This window comes from Alligator sinensis, unplaced genomic scaffold, assembly GCF_000455745.1.
Source record: "Alligator sinensis unplaced genomic scaffold, ASM45574v1 scaffold1931_1, whole genome shotgun sequence".
In the NCBI taxonomy this organism is placed as follows: domain Eukaryota; kingdom Metazoa; phylum Chordata; order Crocodylia; family Alligatoridae; genus Alligator; species Alligator sinensis.
This window is the reverse complement of record NW_005842866.1, coordinates 445,866-461,951: the sequence shown is the minus strand read 5'-3', so window position 1 is coordinate 461,951 and position 16,086 is coordinate 445,866. Positions and strand designations below refer to the sequence as shown.

The window sequence follows — 16,086 nt, the reverse complement described above, 5'->3', positions numbered from 1 at the left end:
GTCCAGTTTTGGGCTCCACAATTCAAGAAGGATGTGGAGAAGCTTGAGAGAGTCCAGAGAAGAGCCACGCGCTTGATCAGAGGCCAGGAAACCAGACCTTATGATGAGAGGCGGAGAGCCATGGGACTCTTCAGCCTGGAAAAGCGCAGGCTCAGGGGTGATCTGGTGGCCACCTATAAGTACATCAGGGGTGACCACCAGTATCTGGGGGAACGTCTGTTCACCAGAGCGCCCCAAGGGATGACAAGGTCAAATGGTCACAAACTCCTCCAAGACCATTTTAGACATAAGGAAGAACTTCTTTACTGTCCGAGCCCCCAAGGCCTGGAACAGACTGCCGCCGGAGGTGGTGCAACTACTCTGGACTCCTTTAAGAGACATTTGGATGTTTATCCTGCTGGGATCCTTTGACCCCACCTGACTTCCTGCCCCTGGGGCAGGGGGCTGGACCCGACGATCTTCAGAGGGCCCCTCCAGCCCTAATGTCTATGAATCTATGAACCTCAACTTCCCTTGCTGCAGCTTGAGCCCATTGCTCCTTGTCCTGTCATCTGCCCCCACTGAGACCAGTCCAGCTCCATCCTCTTTGCAGCCCCCCTGCAGAGAGTTGAAGGCTGCTCGTCAAACAGTCCAGCTCCAGATAAGAGCAAAAAGACTGACTGAGTCTGAAAACTCCTGCCAGACAGTGAGAAACATAAGAAGTTCAAGAGGTGATATGACTGTAACTGCATGGATGGGGGAAAGATTTCTAATAGGAGAGGCCTCTTTGAACGTACAGCAAAGCCTTCATGACTCGCATCTGGAAGTTAAAGGTAAATTAATTTCTCCTGGTAATCATGCACATTTTTACCAGTGAGGGTAACTAAACGTTGGAACAGGGTGTCAAACATGCAGCCTGCGGGGCAGATGTGGCCCACAGAGCCCCGCTATCCAGCCCCAGTACTGCCTCTGGGTCTGACCAGACCCACATTGGGCACAGTGCACACCCATGATGTGGGGCTGGTGTGCAGGCTGGATCTGGCACGTGGACCACTTTCCCCTCCCTAATCCAGCATACCAGACTCGGCAGCTCAGCCTCAGACCCACACCGCATGCGGTGCAGGTCCCAGAGCTACCAGCACGGGCACCACGTGCGATGCAGTCTGGCTGCGGCAAGTGCCAGACTGCACACAGTGGCTGTCCCTGCCGGACCGCGCTGCACACAGCGCCTGCTCTGGGACATGCACCACAGACGCCATGTGCAGTGAAGAGCCCAGACTGGCTGGAGCTAGCACCGCATGCGGCACCGTGCACCCTGCAGTGCTACTCCTGCTCCATCTGGACTGCGCTGCATGTGGTGCCCGCTCCAGCAGCTCTGGGATCTGCAGCGTTGGTCCCAGACCAGCTGGAGCAGGCTCCAGATCACCTGTTTAATTTGGGATGACTTATTTTGAAAATTTTCTCAGGGGTTCGGCAACTGTGCGAGAACTGCAACTACTGTATAATAATCTGGTTTGCTAATGTAATCACAGACAAAACTTTGAAGTCTAGCGCCTTGCCCTCGATTGCTTTTTGTACTCCTATAGCATTCTTAACTCCTTTTCCTCCATCTGTTTTGCCTCACTGCACAGGCAGCGTCTAGGTCAGTGCTATACGATGCAATCAGTATTGCACATGAGACGGGGCACTCTCTTGGCTTCACGCATGATAATGCTAAAGCAAATGTCTCCAGAAGCTGCTACTGCAATTGTACCTGTGGAGGACGATGCATCATGTCATCAACAAACACGTGAGCACCGATTTTGTTTTTGTGTTAATTTAATCAATATTATTTCATAAGGTCACCCTGGACAATAGTCCCTTTCTCCTGCGGACCGCTTGCCTCTGGTGAGCCCAAAATGGCATAGTCCTTCTGCACCGCACAACATGTAGGAAGCGAGGGTGCACCTACACATTCATTAATGCACTGTAATTAATGGTGCGTTACATTTAGTACCTGTAATAACCAGCGCAAATGAACACTTTTTAGGGACGCTTATTGCTTATTGGACTAAGTCTACTGTGCATTAGTGCAAATGAACACGTTTTGTGCTGCCTAATCTTCATCAGATTAATCTACTGCTCATTAGCATGGTTTTTGCCAGCTGCACTTATGCGCAGTGGGATGAGTCCAATGGGCATCAAGCGTCTTGTGTAGAGGCGCCCAGAAAGTAGCAGCTGCAGATGTTCTTGTCTCCTCCTTTGTGCGTGGTCAAGTGTCCTCCTGCCTTTGAAGAATCAATTAAGTGAACTGGAACAAATTACATTAAATTTCTGCTTCTTTTCAATAATTCTTTTTGGGCTGCTTTCCCCACGTTTGGCCTGCAATCACTTGCTTCGCAGAACAGTTTTGAGTTTTACAACCCAAAAGGGCAGCTGTACTGATGGTGGGCTCCATCATTTGCCTGCTTGGTCGTGACTGTGTCTTCCTGGAAGCGGACAGCCCTTGCTTCAGTTGTTTCTGTGGCCAGGGAAGGAGCGGTTTGTCCTAGCAGAATTGCCCGCTCTCTCACCAGAGCCCGAAAATAGCCAGGTAGTTTTCAGTGAGTTGGTTTTCTGCAAAAAGTGCTTTTCCACTGAAACGAAAGTATTCGCATAGCTGGAAACTGTTCAGGGAATTTCTCAACTCAAGACAAGACCTGAGGGCTGCTTCAGCCTCGACAACTCCAAGACTATGCCACACATGAGGCCAGCTCCATGGAATACCCTTTGTCTTGTGCAATTTAAGTAAGTCCCTGTGGGTCAGGTGTGCTGGGGGACCCGTGCTGCATCTGGCCCAAGGGAGGGTAAAGGTGGGGCACCGCTGGTACAGACATTGGAAGACCTTCTAGGGAGTTGGATCAATGATTATCCATTGGGAAATTCAGAGGCACGCTGGGAACCCCTTGTCTCTGCCTGACCGTGTTGCTAACACTTCCGCGCGTGCTGTCCTTATGGCGCTTTGTTGCTTTACAGTCTCTGCACGGGGTTCAGTAACTGCACCAGAGCAGAATATTACGACCTGATAAGCAAACAGAGCAAGCGCTGCCTGCTTGACGTCTCACAAGCCAAACGACCCAAACCGGAGAACAAGTGCGGCGACGGTGTCGTGGGAGAAGCGGAGGAGTGCGACTGCGGGTCACATACAGTTCGTAGTTTGTCGACTTCAGTTTTTGCACACTTTTTAGATCGTTTCTCGTGTCTCGCTGTAGCGAGTCCAGCCCTGGGGCGGCCAAGTCATTCCCCAGTGGCTGCCTGGGTCCTGCCTTGCTCACCCCTCGGGGTCCCACCCTGTTGTCTTGCCTTCCATGCCTTGGTGTTGTTGCTGGCTGGAAGGCTGCCTGTAGAGATCAGGGGGTTTCACTTCAGGCCCTGGAACCTTGTCTGGGCTGCGGCTCCCTGGCCTTGGCCCGCTCTAGTCTGGTGGGTCCCTCCCCCCGAGATCCACTGTCCCAGGACCCAGCTCCAGTCTTGCTCTGGTGGGCTCTGGGATTGAGCCCTCAGTCTTTTCTGCCACATGCTACAGTCCTTCAGCTGACAGCAACTCACCCCCCAGGTGCTGCTTGCAGCCTTCAAGCTTCTTGGGGCTCGTGTCTGGGCCCTGGCGCTCTCCACCATAGCCCCCAATGCTGTTTACCATCCTTCTTTGAAGGGTTTAGGACCCAGAGTAGCCCTGGCACCCTCCTCCGTGGCTACCCCCTCCCCTACAGCCACTACTTCTGCCCCAGGTCTGTCAATCACTAGCCACACGGGGCTGGCTGCATCTGGGGCAGGCGGTCATTTTATTAAAGGGCACTTTGCCACAATTCGTCTCTCTAGGGGACTGGAGCCAGGCAGCTGCTTCCCGGCTCCCTCTCTCCTTCAGTGATGGGGTAGCGGCCCGTGACATGTACCCAGCTTCCAAATGCGTGAGCACAAAGAGAGGGCGTAGCGTTTTGATTCTGGAAGTGCTGTTTGAGTCTCCGTGGCAAACACTGAGTCGAGTTGTGCACTTGAAGTGGGATGTTATGTTGGAGGAACACAGCCTATTTGCACCAAAATCATAGCTCTGACATTTGGAGTGATCCGGGTATTTGCTGAGACTGGCTCAAGATAGGAGAGTTTGGCATATGAAATTGCAGGGTGTACGAAATTGCCTTTTTGGCGTGCTGCAAATTAGCCCAGCACCCTTCCCAAGGGCTACTCCAACCCTCTTCCGCTGCGCAGTCTGCTGCTCTGCCTTCTGCTCCCTGCTATATCTGCTGATGTGCTGCCTGTTCCCTCCCCTGTCTGCTGCGTGCCATGCACAGAGACTGTCTCTGCTACTTGGGCACCTGGGCCGCTAGCATGGCCACCCCGGTACAGAAGGCATTTTCCTTCAATTTAATTACAAGCTCTACAGCAGGGGTGTGAACCATATCCAGCCTCAGCCACATGAAGGGTGCAGGGCTGGTCTGCAGACTGGATCGGTTCTGCAGATGGTCTCTATGCACCGAGCCAGCACGCGAGGTCAGTCCAGGGCGTGTAGCCTGGTACCAGCACTGGTCCAGGGCTTGCGCGCAGAACCGGCACAGAGCCCCACCAGCAGCACACACCAGACCATACCTGCACCCCTCATGCAGTGCACAGTCGCCCGTGGTTGGTCCGAGATCCATGGGTTGGATTTTAGGGCTTTGTTGGACCAGATCTGGCCTGTGGACTGTATCTTTGACACCCCTGCTCTGCAGCTTCTGCCTATAACAACTGAGAGAGAAAGAGCAAGAGAGAGAGAGATCTACTTTGGTTAGTCTATAAGGTGCACATCTACCCTGCCTTGTGCTTGAATATCACAGGACAATGTTTCAGCATCATACGGCTATATTGAACTCAGCGATGTTAGTAAGACTGGAGTATTTCAGTCCCTAGGAAACTTTGTGCCCAGACAGAAAGTAGAAGAGGCATGTCATCAGGCTCATTAGCAACGCTCTAAGCGAATAAGTCCATTGCCAACTCAAGGCCAGATTCACCCATACTCTAGCTGCTCTGTTCATCGCTGACAAAATGTTGCAGTATTTTGTAGTATGTATGTGGTACTTCTATAGAACCTGAGTACTTTGCAGTTTTTTAAAGAAATGAATTACATTAGATTACAGTCATTTAAAATATCTCCATATGGTTTGAGCCACCGCAATTTTCTTTTTCTTACAACGTCACTAAGGTTCATTCCTGTTTGAAATAAATCGTATTAACAGCATTCGGTAAAACAAAGCACTGTAAGACCAGGTTTTGAATGGAGCTTTTTATGTTTTAATGAGGCACTGTTTCCTCTTGCACTTCAAGTTATGCTTACAGGAGAAATGCTGCCAGTCTAATTGTTTAAGAAAGCCAGGCGCTCGTTGTGTTTTCGGACATTGCTGTAAACAATGTCAGGTGAGTAAAAGGTATGGTAAGTTCTGTATCTTTGAGTAAAATAGCTATTTAATGGCCTTTTTAAAGCATGTTAAGTCAATGTGATTCATTTTCAATATTTTTTTTTCAAACGGCATGTGCACTAATAGCATGTAGGTGGATCAGGACCCCTTCACTCAGTGTGCGATGGCAACAACAGCTGCGGTCACTGGTGCGAGGGTGAAAGGACCGGCCCATCTTCTCCAGAGCGCTCTGCCGTTAGTGGCGCTGCGCGGCTCCGAGTGACTTCTCTTGCTAGCAGTCTCCCATGATTTTCTTCTTCCATAGGTTTCCTCTTTTCCCCCCTGTTGCTCGTCTCTTCTTTCTTGTTCTTGCTTGGCCTCCATAGCTTGGATCTCCTTTTTCCCCGATGGTGGCATGAGCTCACGCATCCTCGTAGAATCACAGACCCCGAGGGCTGAAGGGAGCTCAGGAGGCCACATCCAGTCCAACCCCCTGCGCAAAGCAGGACCAGCCCCAACTACATCATCTCAGCCAGGGCTTTTTTCAAGCAATCTTCAAGGGTGGAGAGCCCACCACCTCTCCGGGTAGCCTGTTTCAGTGCTTTACCACCCTCCTTGTGAGAAAGTATTCCCTAATATCCAACCTCAACTTCCCTTGCTGCAGCTTGAGCCCATTGCTCCTTGTCCTGTCATCTGCCCTCACTGAGAACAGTCCAGCTCCATCCTCTTTGCAACCCCCTGCAGGGAGTTGAAGGCTGCTCTTCAATCCCCCTCGCTCTTCTCTTCTGCAGATTAAAGATATCCTCAAGACAGCCACACTCATAAGGAGAAAGCAGTCTAGTCCCGTTCCCACGCAATGCCTCCATTAGAGAAAAGACGGCACCGCCTGCCCCCTCTAGACTGATTTCTGAGATCCCTCAGGTCACCTGCAGGAGACACGGGTGACGGCAAGATCTCCCAGTAAAGAATCCCTCAATAAAGGACGTTAATAGCCCAGACCTCTTATGTTACCGCTGATTTAGGAAGCATGGCTTTCATTGCAAGTGGCAACCGAGAGTGGCAGGAAGTGTGTGCGCCTGCCCTACCGCTGAGCCAGGATGTAAAGGATTCAGAGCAGAAGTCCCTGTGATGGGAGAAACTCCTCTCGTTTCCTCTGCTTCAAGATCCCTGCTGCCCTTTCTTTCTTTTTTCAGGGACAGGAGCCCTGAAAAGAGCAGCATTCCCATTGCAACACATCTGGGCTGCTCCCTCTGGCCACTAAGCAAAAGTTTCGGGGAAAAAATTGATGACATGAACTGGTATGATCTCTCTTCCCTTCACCCCAGTCGTTCGGCAACCAGAAGTACTCAGCCACGAGCATGAAGTTTCCCTGTGATTTGCTGAACCCTCTAGAGCCGACAGAGGAGATGCATAAGACAAAACAAAACACTTGCAAATACGACGCGAACTTATCGCTGAAAAACGCACAAGGACAAGGACACCAAGCAGCAAACGAGACGATGCAGCTCTCGGTTTCTGCCCATTCATCCCTCTTTCTAGATGTCTTCCTTGCTATGCAGAATTCTTCCTTTGCAATTAGTTTCCCCTCCTGCAAAGCCAAGAGCTCCCATTGCCAAAAGGCTTTCTGTTCGATAGGACAGCAGCCGTGGGATCTAGATCATGTGCCGATCCATGGGAGCAGGCTTTAATCTTGTCCTTAAGAGGCTCAGAGTACACCGTGACTTGCTTCACCACCCTGAATCATGCATGTCCGAGACCCTGGTATACAAGCTCAGCAGATTAGCTCTCCAGAAGAGAGAGGTTTCGGGGTAGACGCTTAGCTGGACTCAAGCACCTAAATTCAATCCTCTTCCATCCTTCTGAGTGCAAAAAGCCATTCCCACAAAAGGGGTGGGTTCAGTTCCTCACTTGGTTGGGCAGGGGTTTTTGGTCTTCTGGCTAAGATAACAGTCTGTTACCCGAGTCGATGCATTGATGGCTTCTTGGGAACTCAAACAGGATGGAACAGAATTAAGCGCCGCGTCTTGTCTGCTGGCTCCCTTGCTTTGAGACGCACGTTGCACGTGCAAGGCTGCAGGTGAGATGTCTGCGGCCCCCGTAGCTCTACAAAAGCGGTGCACGCGCACGACTGTGGTGGGCTGTCTCCGACACCTGCTGCTGCATGACCAGAGTGGGGACCCAGACCTGGAGCAGCGTCTGTCCCTCCTGGAAGGTGGTGGAAGTTGTCAAACACAGACATCTGCTACCCTGGGGGTTACACAGCTGCTATTCCCCAGCTTCCCCGGTAGGAAAAGGCTCCTCTTGGTGTGGAGGCAGCAGAAGTGCAGTCCGTTGGCTGAAGAGCACAACTTCATCGTACCATGCTAGCCGGGGGTTGTGAGCAAGTCAATGCTTTGTTTTGTGCAGAAGCACTTGGTAGTGCTGCAGGTGAATGTGTGTCCGTAGCCTGGATCCGCAGACTGGACCTTGCCTTTATACCAGAGTACGTAATGCTAGAAACTGTTGTGAGGTGTTGTGTTAAAGAGTACAGGTCCAAGCACAGATCCCTGGAGGAAAGTTCATAGGGACGTTCCTTCTCCCCTCAATAGTTTCAGCTGCTGCACACTGAGTGAGGGGGGTGCATGAATATTTTTCCTGAAGATAGACAAACACTTGTCTAGGATGAGGAGTTTGGGGGAGTTTTTTGAACAAGGAGCAGGGGTCAGACTAGATGGCCCAAGAGCCCTACCCGTCTGACTTCCCTGTGATTTTCTCCTCCTGGCCTTAGCCTCAGCCAGCCCACCAGAAGACGACGAATACAGGCAGTCGCCCAACTTGACTCGGCCCGTTGTTAACGATGCAGTCGTAGATCTACAATTTAGAGTTGAAACCAATCATGATGCTTATAAAGACAGAAATTGGAGAGCGCTCCTTGAAACAAGCTCAGCAAAAGGCCAAGAAAGAGATATTAAAAAATATAAAATAAAAAAGAAGTCATTTTGCCTTTACTGCCTATACCATGTAGTGTATAAGAAATGGCTTTTTTCCTGATCTGTTGGGTGCCCGGTTGGTTTTAAGAGTAAATGGTACCGCGTGCGAGAGCTCGTCTGCAAGCAATCTCTTTCAGGTCCTTGTGCTACTGTTTCTAACAGCTTCTTAAAGAAGGACGGCTGTGCCGGGAAAGCAGCGGGGAGTGTGACCTTCCCGAGTTTTGCAACGGGACATCAGAGCTGTGCCCGGAGGACATGTCCAAACAGGATGGCACCCCGTGTAGCGACTCGCACGTTTGCTTCCAAGGGAAATGCCGCAAACACAAGATTCAATGCAAAGCCCTATTTGGCCAAGGCAAGGCTTGCTTTATTTGTTATGTATGTGTGTGTGTGTATATACATGTGTATATGTATATGTATATATGTATATATATATAGCTATAGATATAGATATAGATATATACAGTAGCAATACTTAACGCTTAGGAAGTTTTTTGGCTCTTAAATGGCTGCCAAGTGCAGATTGAATCATTTTCTGCGTGCACTTTTTTGGGGGGAGTAGGGGACCTGGGGAGGGCAGTGGGGTAACTCGGCAACAGCAAAGGGAGACTCGTATGTGGTTGCTGGAGTGTGATACCACGATTCCTGCCTTCCCAGTGTTTGCTTTGATCCTGCTTCCCCTTTGCTGGGAAATGTCTTTTCCCCCCGGACCTCATCCTAGCTATTATCCTACCAACATGTCTGGGCGTTCGGCAGCCCCCATCACCATAGTTATCTAAAGGGCATTGCTGTTTCCTCCCCCCACTGCCGCCGGTTTCTGCTCTCTCCGTTAGTCCACAAAGCAACAGGAGAGGTTGCTAGTGCCTCCTTGCTAAAAAGGCAGCCGGCATTCGGTAAGTTGGGCTAGGTCAGGGGTCAACATTTTTGGGCAGAAAACACCCGCAACTTCAATTTGGAAGATGTGGGCGTGCCGGGGGTGGATGATGGTGGAGCAAGCGGGGCCCAATCCTCGCTGTTGCCGTGTAGCCCCGGCCCCTTCCCTGCCATCCCCCCAAGCAAAATGCCTTCAAGTGCCACACTCTGGCACCCGTGCCAGGGGCTGCCTACCCCTGGGCTAGATGCTTGCTAAAGTAGCTGGGGAGTCCCTGTATTTACAGAAGGTGAGACACCAATTAGTAAGAGAGGAAGGGTTTGTTTTAAGGAGGAGAGGGAGTGGGATCGAATTAGCTGGAAGGAGATGAGAAGGCCAGCTCACACATTGTGGGAGGGTAACGGGTAGGAAAATGCAATCCTAAAAACTTGCTTTGGCCTGAACAGTTAATATACCAAGTCATTTTAATATTCTTAATTTTCACATGCTTCTCCCACTGGCAGCGATGGTGTTTGCTCACTGTTTACCATACAGTTTATGTGACAGTTCTTCTGTATAGCGCGGCAATTTTAGTCAAATCGGCTTTTTATTCCATGTCAAGAGACCCTTTCAAGGGTGCCGTGGCGTGCCAGGCAGTGTGTTGTACAGTTGGATATGCAAACGTGATTCCCAAATTAAACCCAGATTTTCCAAATAGCAATCTATATAGTGTCAAAACCGCAGCGTCAAGGCCAGCGGTGTCCTGGCATGGAGCCCTTTGCAGCAGAACAATCGCTCTAGTATTTTTCTGCAGTCAATAAAACAAGTGAAAGCTGAGAGCTGGCATTTGTTGAAGGGCTCCTCGAGTCTGAAAAGGCTGAGAACCAGTAGTTTAGACCCTCCGAAGTTTTTATTTTAAAATTCTTATTATGCATTTTTATTTCCAGTTGGCACCTCCTTTTGTCTAGGATGGACGAGGGTTGGAGGTCTGCCTTGGGAGGATGAGGGGGAAGGGCGAAAGTCTGATAAGGCGTCGCTGGAGAGCAATAGGGGAAAGAGCCAGGGATATTGTATTATGATGCATAGATATTTGTAAAACTGGCAGGTAACACTGAGAAAGGGGAAGGATGTAAGTGAGGGGGCAGCTGAAGGACGGTTGGCATTGCCAGTCCTAACTTAACCAGGGGCTGGCAACCTTCACAAGCTGCAGGCCAGATCAACCTGGCACCGGTGCAATGCAGGCTTGTGGGGGGCTTCGGTGGCACATCGGTGGTGAGTGGCTTTGCCTGCACCCCTGCGGGAGCCATGAGCTAGGAGCTGGGCCACCGCTGCCTCTCCCAGGCCCTGCTCCCCAGCTGCAGGGCGGGTGCAGCTTCCAACCAGGGGCACCTGGGCTGGGCTGGGCAGCTGGGACCGGCATCTCGGACGCTGCAGCATCTCCCCGCTTCCCCTCCACCCGCTCCTGGTTGCAGTGTGGGTGCAATGAGATGCTGCCCAGCCCCAGCTCAGTTCCCCACTGTAGCCAGGGGTTGGGTAGAAGTAGGTGCTTGTTGTCGAACCCTCCAGCTTTTCCAGGCTGGGTCCAGTGGCTCGGTGGGCTGTATATTAAAGTCCCCTGAACTAAGCAAAGCAAACCCCAATGACACTTTTTGATGACAGCCTGTGGAGTGGGAAGGTAACCTTTTTCTGATCCAAACTGTTATTTTCTAATGCCCTGTAATTGGATTGTGCCCACGATTCCCACGGGGTAAGTGAGAGCATCTGTGACTGAAGCCGGCCCTCCAGCGAAATGCAGGATGTGAAGACTCGAGAACCTGCTCACCTGCTATATGGGACTTGTCAAAGGGAGAGGGGGCTGCGAAGCAGGCATATAGAGATAGCAAATTGCAGATAGCAAAACCTAGGATTGTGTGCTGACTTCTGATGGACTGGAACATGCCCTTGATGCTTTTCAGAGCACATTAGAGAAATACTTGAGTGGGATGGTTTAGAAAGGGGTGGTCCTGCTTGGAGGAAAGGGTTGGACTTAATGGCCTTCGGAGGTCTCTTCCAGCCCTACTTTTCTCTGGGTCTGTGATACTCTCACGGGTTAGATTGCCCTATTGATCCCCCCCTAGTTACTCAGAACCAAACCACAGCAGCAATGTAGAAACCTTTCCTCAATAAGGGGGCAGATAAAATGTCCATCGCTGGGTCAAAAGGATCCCCCTGCAATCCAAAGGGAAAGCGAGCAATCTTCTACTATTGTATCACACAGGCTACTGGAAAGGAGGGACTTATGGGGCCTAAACAATACCAGCAAGTGTTTCTACACCTCGGGATCCTGACCTCTTCAGACAAATATATTATCAATTAATTACCTTCCATCTCCGGGAATTGTTATTTAATGACCTAGTCCATGATGTACTTGATGAAAGTGTAATAACACTGAAGGAGATCAGATGTTACCAATAATCAGAGCCACCATTAGCTATCCTCACTTTCAACTCATTTTTTGCAGCAACACAATTACAGTCAAAAGCAGCAGCCGCATTCTCAGTATCAGTATCTGAAAAGAGGATACTTTAAGCCGTGTGCTAAGGTTAACAAACTCCAGCATCAACTTCTGGCCTGAGACTCGGGTCTCAAGTTTGCTACAAGACCCAAGAACGGCAGACCCAAGAACAACCTTCTGGCCTGAGACTAAGGTCTCAAGTTTGCTACAAGACCCAAGAACGGCAGACCCAAGAACCAACTTCTGGCCTGAGACTAAGGTCTCAAGTTTGCTACAAGACCCAAGAACGGTAGACCCAAGAACCACCTTCTGGCCTGAGACTCGGGTCTCAAGTTTGCTACAAGACCCAAGAACGGTAGACCCAGGAACAACCTTCTGGCCTGAGACTAAGGTCTCAAGTTTGCTACAAGACCCAAGAACGGTAGACCCAGGAACAACCTTCTGGCCTGAGACTCGGGTCTCAAGTTTGCTACAAGACCCAAGAACAGTAGACCCAAGAACCAACTTCTGGCCTGAGAGTTGAGTCTCAAGTTTGCTACAAGATCCACGACAGCAGACCCAAGAACCAACTTCTGGCCTGAGACTAAGTCTCAAATTTGCTACAAGACCCAAGAACAGCAGACCCAAGACCCAAGAACTTGGAAACACTCCTCTGATAGGAGGGGACTTAGGAGAGGGCCAAGGAGATAGGCGGGGACCTAGGAGAGATCCTAAGGGAAATCAAAAGGGAAGGATTCCAGATGCTTTCTTACCCCCAAAAAGGATGGATGTCTTCTCTTATGTTACACCTGAGGAAGCTCATGTCCTTCATTGGGAAGTTCAGCTTCCCTGCATTTATCTGGCACTGTAATAGGTTCCCTTTCAATGCAAGAGTGCAGCTCTCAGCCTAAATGATGTATGTTCCTCTATTTCAGTCAGACACACTAGTAGGAGCTTCATTCCCTAGGCAGGGAGGATCATTTCTAGTCCAGAGTTCCTCTCTTTGGACTTTCAGCTGTCCCAGAGACGTTACTACATGCCTTCCATCAGGGGAAACACATTTACAAAGGCAGGAGATTCACCGATACCTCTCCATAAACCGCCGTACATACATTACTCATCGTATGAGAAAATCTGTCGGGACCCGTATCTCACACTTCCCTGTTGTTTATATGGATAAGTGAAGCATGGCAGAGACGGCAGGGGCTGCCCCTGGGGCAGTTTCATTGCCACATTTCTGGGCATGGCACATGACAGCGGGAGCTTGAGGGCAGGGTGAGGGCTTGAGTACGGTGTAGACGTGCCCTTCGGTTCAGCTACATTGGTAGCACCTTATGGCTGCCTCTTGACATGAGATCCCTGTAGCATACATTTCATAGATTTCATAGACATTAGGGCTGGAAGGGACCTTGGAAGATCATCGAGTCCAGCCCCCTGCCCCAGGGGCAGGAAGTCAGCTGGGGTCATAGGATCCCAGCAAGATAAACATCCAAATGTGTCTTGAAGGCGTTCAAAGTAGGCAATTATTGTCTGGCAATAATTACAGAACAGATTTAGATTGCAGAACCTCAGCAATCTGCAGAGAGCAGCTTTCAACCCTCCTTAGCAGTAGCTTCAGATACACTCAATCTTGACTGAGGACTCACTCCAGCGGCTTTATGCTGCATGGACCCTGGGACTTGCAGGAAAAGTGAGTGAACACAAAACAATGCACTGGGCTCCCTGATTTTTTCTAGCACGTCACAATGTAGTGTGGTGTCACCGCAGGCAGCCCTGTGGGCATAAACAAGGAAGGAACTGCATTAAGTGCAAGCTCTCTTATGTAGCCCTGCATATAGCAAAGACAGAAAAATATATCGACACCGTTTTAAATGATACGTGCAGAATTATAACAGGCTGCCTAAAACCCACCATGCCTATATACACATAATAACATGCCTATATACACTATCTAGAGTAATGCTCCCTTACATCAGGAGGAAACTCCCTGCAGGGGGTTGCAAAGAGGATGGAGCTGGACTGTTCTCAGTGGGGGCAGATGACAGGACAAGGAGCAATGGCCTACAGTTGCAGCAAGGGAGGTTTAAGTTGGATATTAAGAAAAAACTTTCTCACTAGGGAGGTGGTGAAGCACGGGACCAGGCTCCCCAGAGAGGTTGTGGATTCTCCATCCTTAGAGGTGTTTAAGTCCTAGCTACATAAAGCCTTGGCTGGGATGATGTAGTTGGGGCTGGTCCTGCTCTGAGCAGGGGTTGGACTAAATGTGACCTCCTGAGGTCCCTTCCACCCTCATTGTCTATGATCCTATGAAAGTAGCAGGCTACATTCACCAGCAGGTACAAGAGTCAAACGGCATCCACCTGCTATATGGACATCAGCCAGCTCACTGTCGCCTCTCGTCGAAAAATAGCTTTTTGTCCTCTGCCGTACCATTGACCATAACGCCGGGATCAACCAGAACTACCCTCTGGCAAAAAGAATGGGAGAAACCAGATGACAAAGCTATTGAATGGAGCCGGCATAAAATTACTCTCCAGTGCAGAGTTAGCATCTGGCTCCAACTACAAATGGCACACACAGCGGAGCCTGAACAGGTTGAGAGTGGGTCTCGGAAGATGCGACTTTCTCATGAAACCACGGGGCTGCTACACAACCAACCAATGTGTTTGTCAGGAGAAGCAAACCATGGATCATCTGAGATGCCCTGGAGCACCACAATGCACCCCGCAAGATCTGGCAACACCAACCCCAGAAGCAGTGGCCTGTGCAGAGTACTGGGAGCAGACCATATAGAAAGGTTGGACTGGATACACGCCCAAGAAGCAAAGATAGACATCAGTCTTGCAGAAAAATGGATTTCAGAAGCAGCCATTTAAGAGAATAGTGAAATGCCAGTTCTCCAAATGCTGGGATCATCCAGCCATAGACCTATCTATTACAAAATGTCCCAGATTTTGCTTTAGAGCACAAAGACATAGCCAATCTGACTTAAATGCATTTGTGATAAACTGGAGCCAGGATCATCTTTTGGCTTCCCCATCTTTTCCTTTAATCACAGATTGCTATGAAAGATAAAACAGGACATAAAGCCAAGTAACTGCTGGTACGATGGCTATGGCATAGCCAAGACAACAGTATTCTCTGTCTTTAGACACCAAAAGTAGTTTATTAAGTTCTTCCTCTTATTTCAGATCTGTTGACTCAGCTAAGTGAAATAGAGAAGATAGGTTTGGAAGATAAACTACCTCAGAGTCTGGGCTATCAGGAGTTGAGTGAATTAGAATAATCTTGCTGTCTATAGAGTCATAGAAAGAAGGACCAGAAGGGACCTGCAAGATCATCAAGTCCGGTCCCCTGCCATGGGCAGGAAGTTAATGGGCTCAAACAAGCTCAACTTATTCAGCTTCATCTTGAGCACCTCCATGGACGGCGACTGCATCACCTCTGCTGGGACTGTGTTCCAGATTCTGGTAACCCTTATGGAAAAAAAAAGGTTTTTCTTATGTGCAGCCTAAATTTTCCCTCTATTAGCTTGTGCCCATTGGTCCTTGTCCTCCCTTGAGGTGCCTTCCTGAAGAGTTGCTCCCTAGATCTTGATGCTCACCCCTAATGTACTTGTAGGCAGCTATCAAGTCACCCCTCAGTCTTCTCTTACTCAGACTGAACAGGCCCAGTTCCCAGAGTCTCTCCTCATGGAGCCTATTCTCCAGGCCCCTGATCGTACAGGTGTCCCTTCTTTGTCCCCTCTCAGGCTTATCCACATCCTTCCTGAAGTGGGACACCCAGAACTGGACACAGTATTCCAGCTGTGGCCTGACCGGTGCCAAATAGAGAAGGAGAAGCACCTCTCTGGATCTACTGGCCACACATCAACTGATGCACGCCAGAGCTGATATGTGGCTGATGCACACATCAGCTGATGCAACACCATGCACACTGATTTGCCCTGCTGGCAACCTCATTGCACTGTTGGCTCATGTTCATCTTCCAGTCGATTGTGACCCCAAGGTCCTGTTCAGGTGCTGTGCCAGCCAGTGGACCACCACCCATCGGGTAGTTATGGTGAAGTGTCTTCCTACCCAGATGAAGGACCCGGCACTTCTCCCCATTTCATAGATTTCATAGACATTAGGGCTGGAAGGGACCTCGGAAGATCATCGAGTCCAGCCCCCTGCCCAAAGGGCAGGAAGTCAGCTGGGGTCATAGGATCCCAGCAAGATAAGCATCCAGTTTCATCTTGAAGGTGTTCAATGAAGACGCTTGAACCACCTCTGCTGGCAGGCTGTTCCAGACCTTGGGGGCTCGGACAGCAAAGAAATTCTTCCTTATGACTAGCCTGAAACAATCTTGAAGTAGTTTGTGACCATTCGACCTCGTCATCCCTTGGGGCGCTCTGGTGAACAAACGTTCCCCCAGATACTGGTGGTC

The 16,086-nt window shown here is 50.0% G+C and overlaps 1 protein-coding gene across 1 annotated transcript in view; it reads left to right on the top strand.

The window, feature by feature from the left end:
• Positions 1 to 16,086, top strand: part of LOC102386217 (disintegrin and metalloproteinase domain-containing protein 20-like) — a 78,156-nt gene that overhangs the window by 28,111 nt on the left and 33,959 nt on the right. The window contains exons 11-14 of the mRNA XM_025191870.1: positions 1,611 to 1,768; positions 2,974 to 3,145; positions 5,296 to 5,385; positions 8,498 to 8,690. Of these exons, the coding sequence (XP_025047655.1) occupies positions 1,611 to 1,768; positions 2,974 to 3,145; positions 5,296 to 5,385; positions 8,498 to 8,690 (613 nt within the window). The remainder of the gene's footprint in view (positions 1 to 1,610; positions 1,769 to 2,973; positions 3,146 to 5,295; positions 5,386 to 8,497; positions 8,691 to 16,086) is intronic.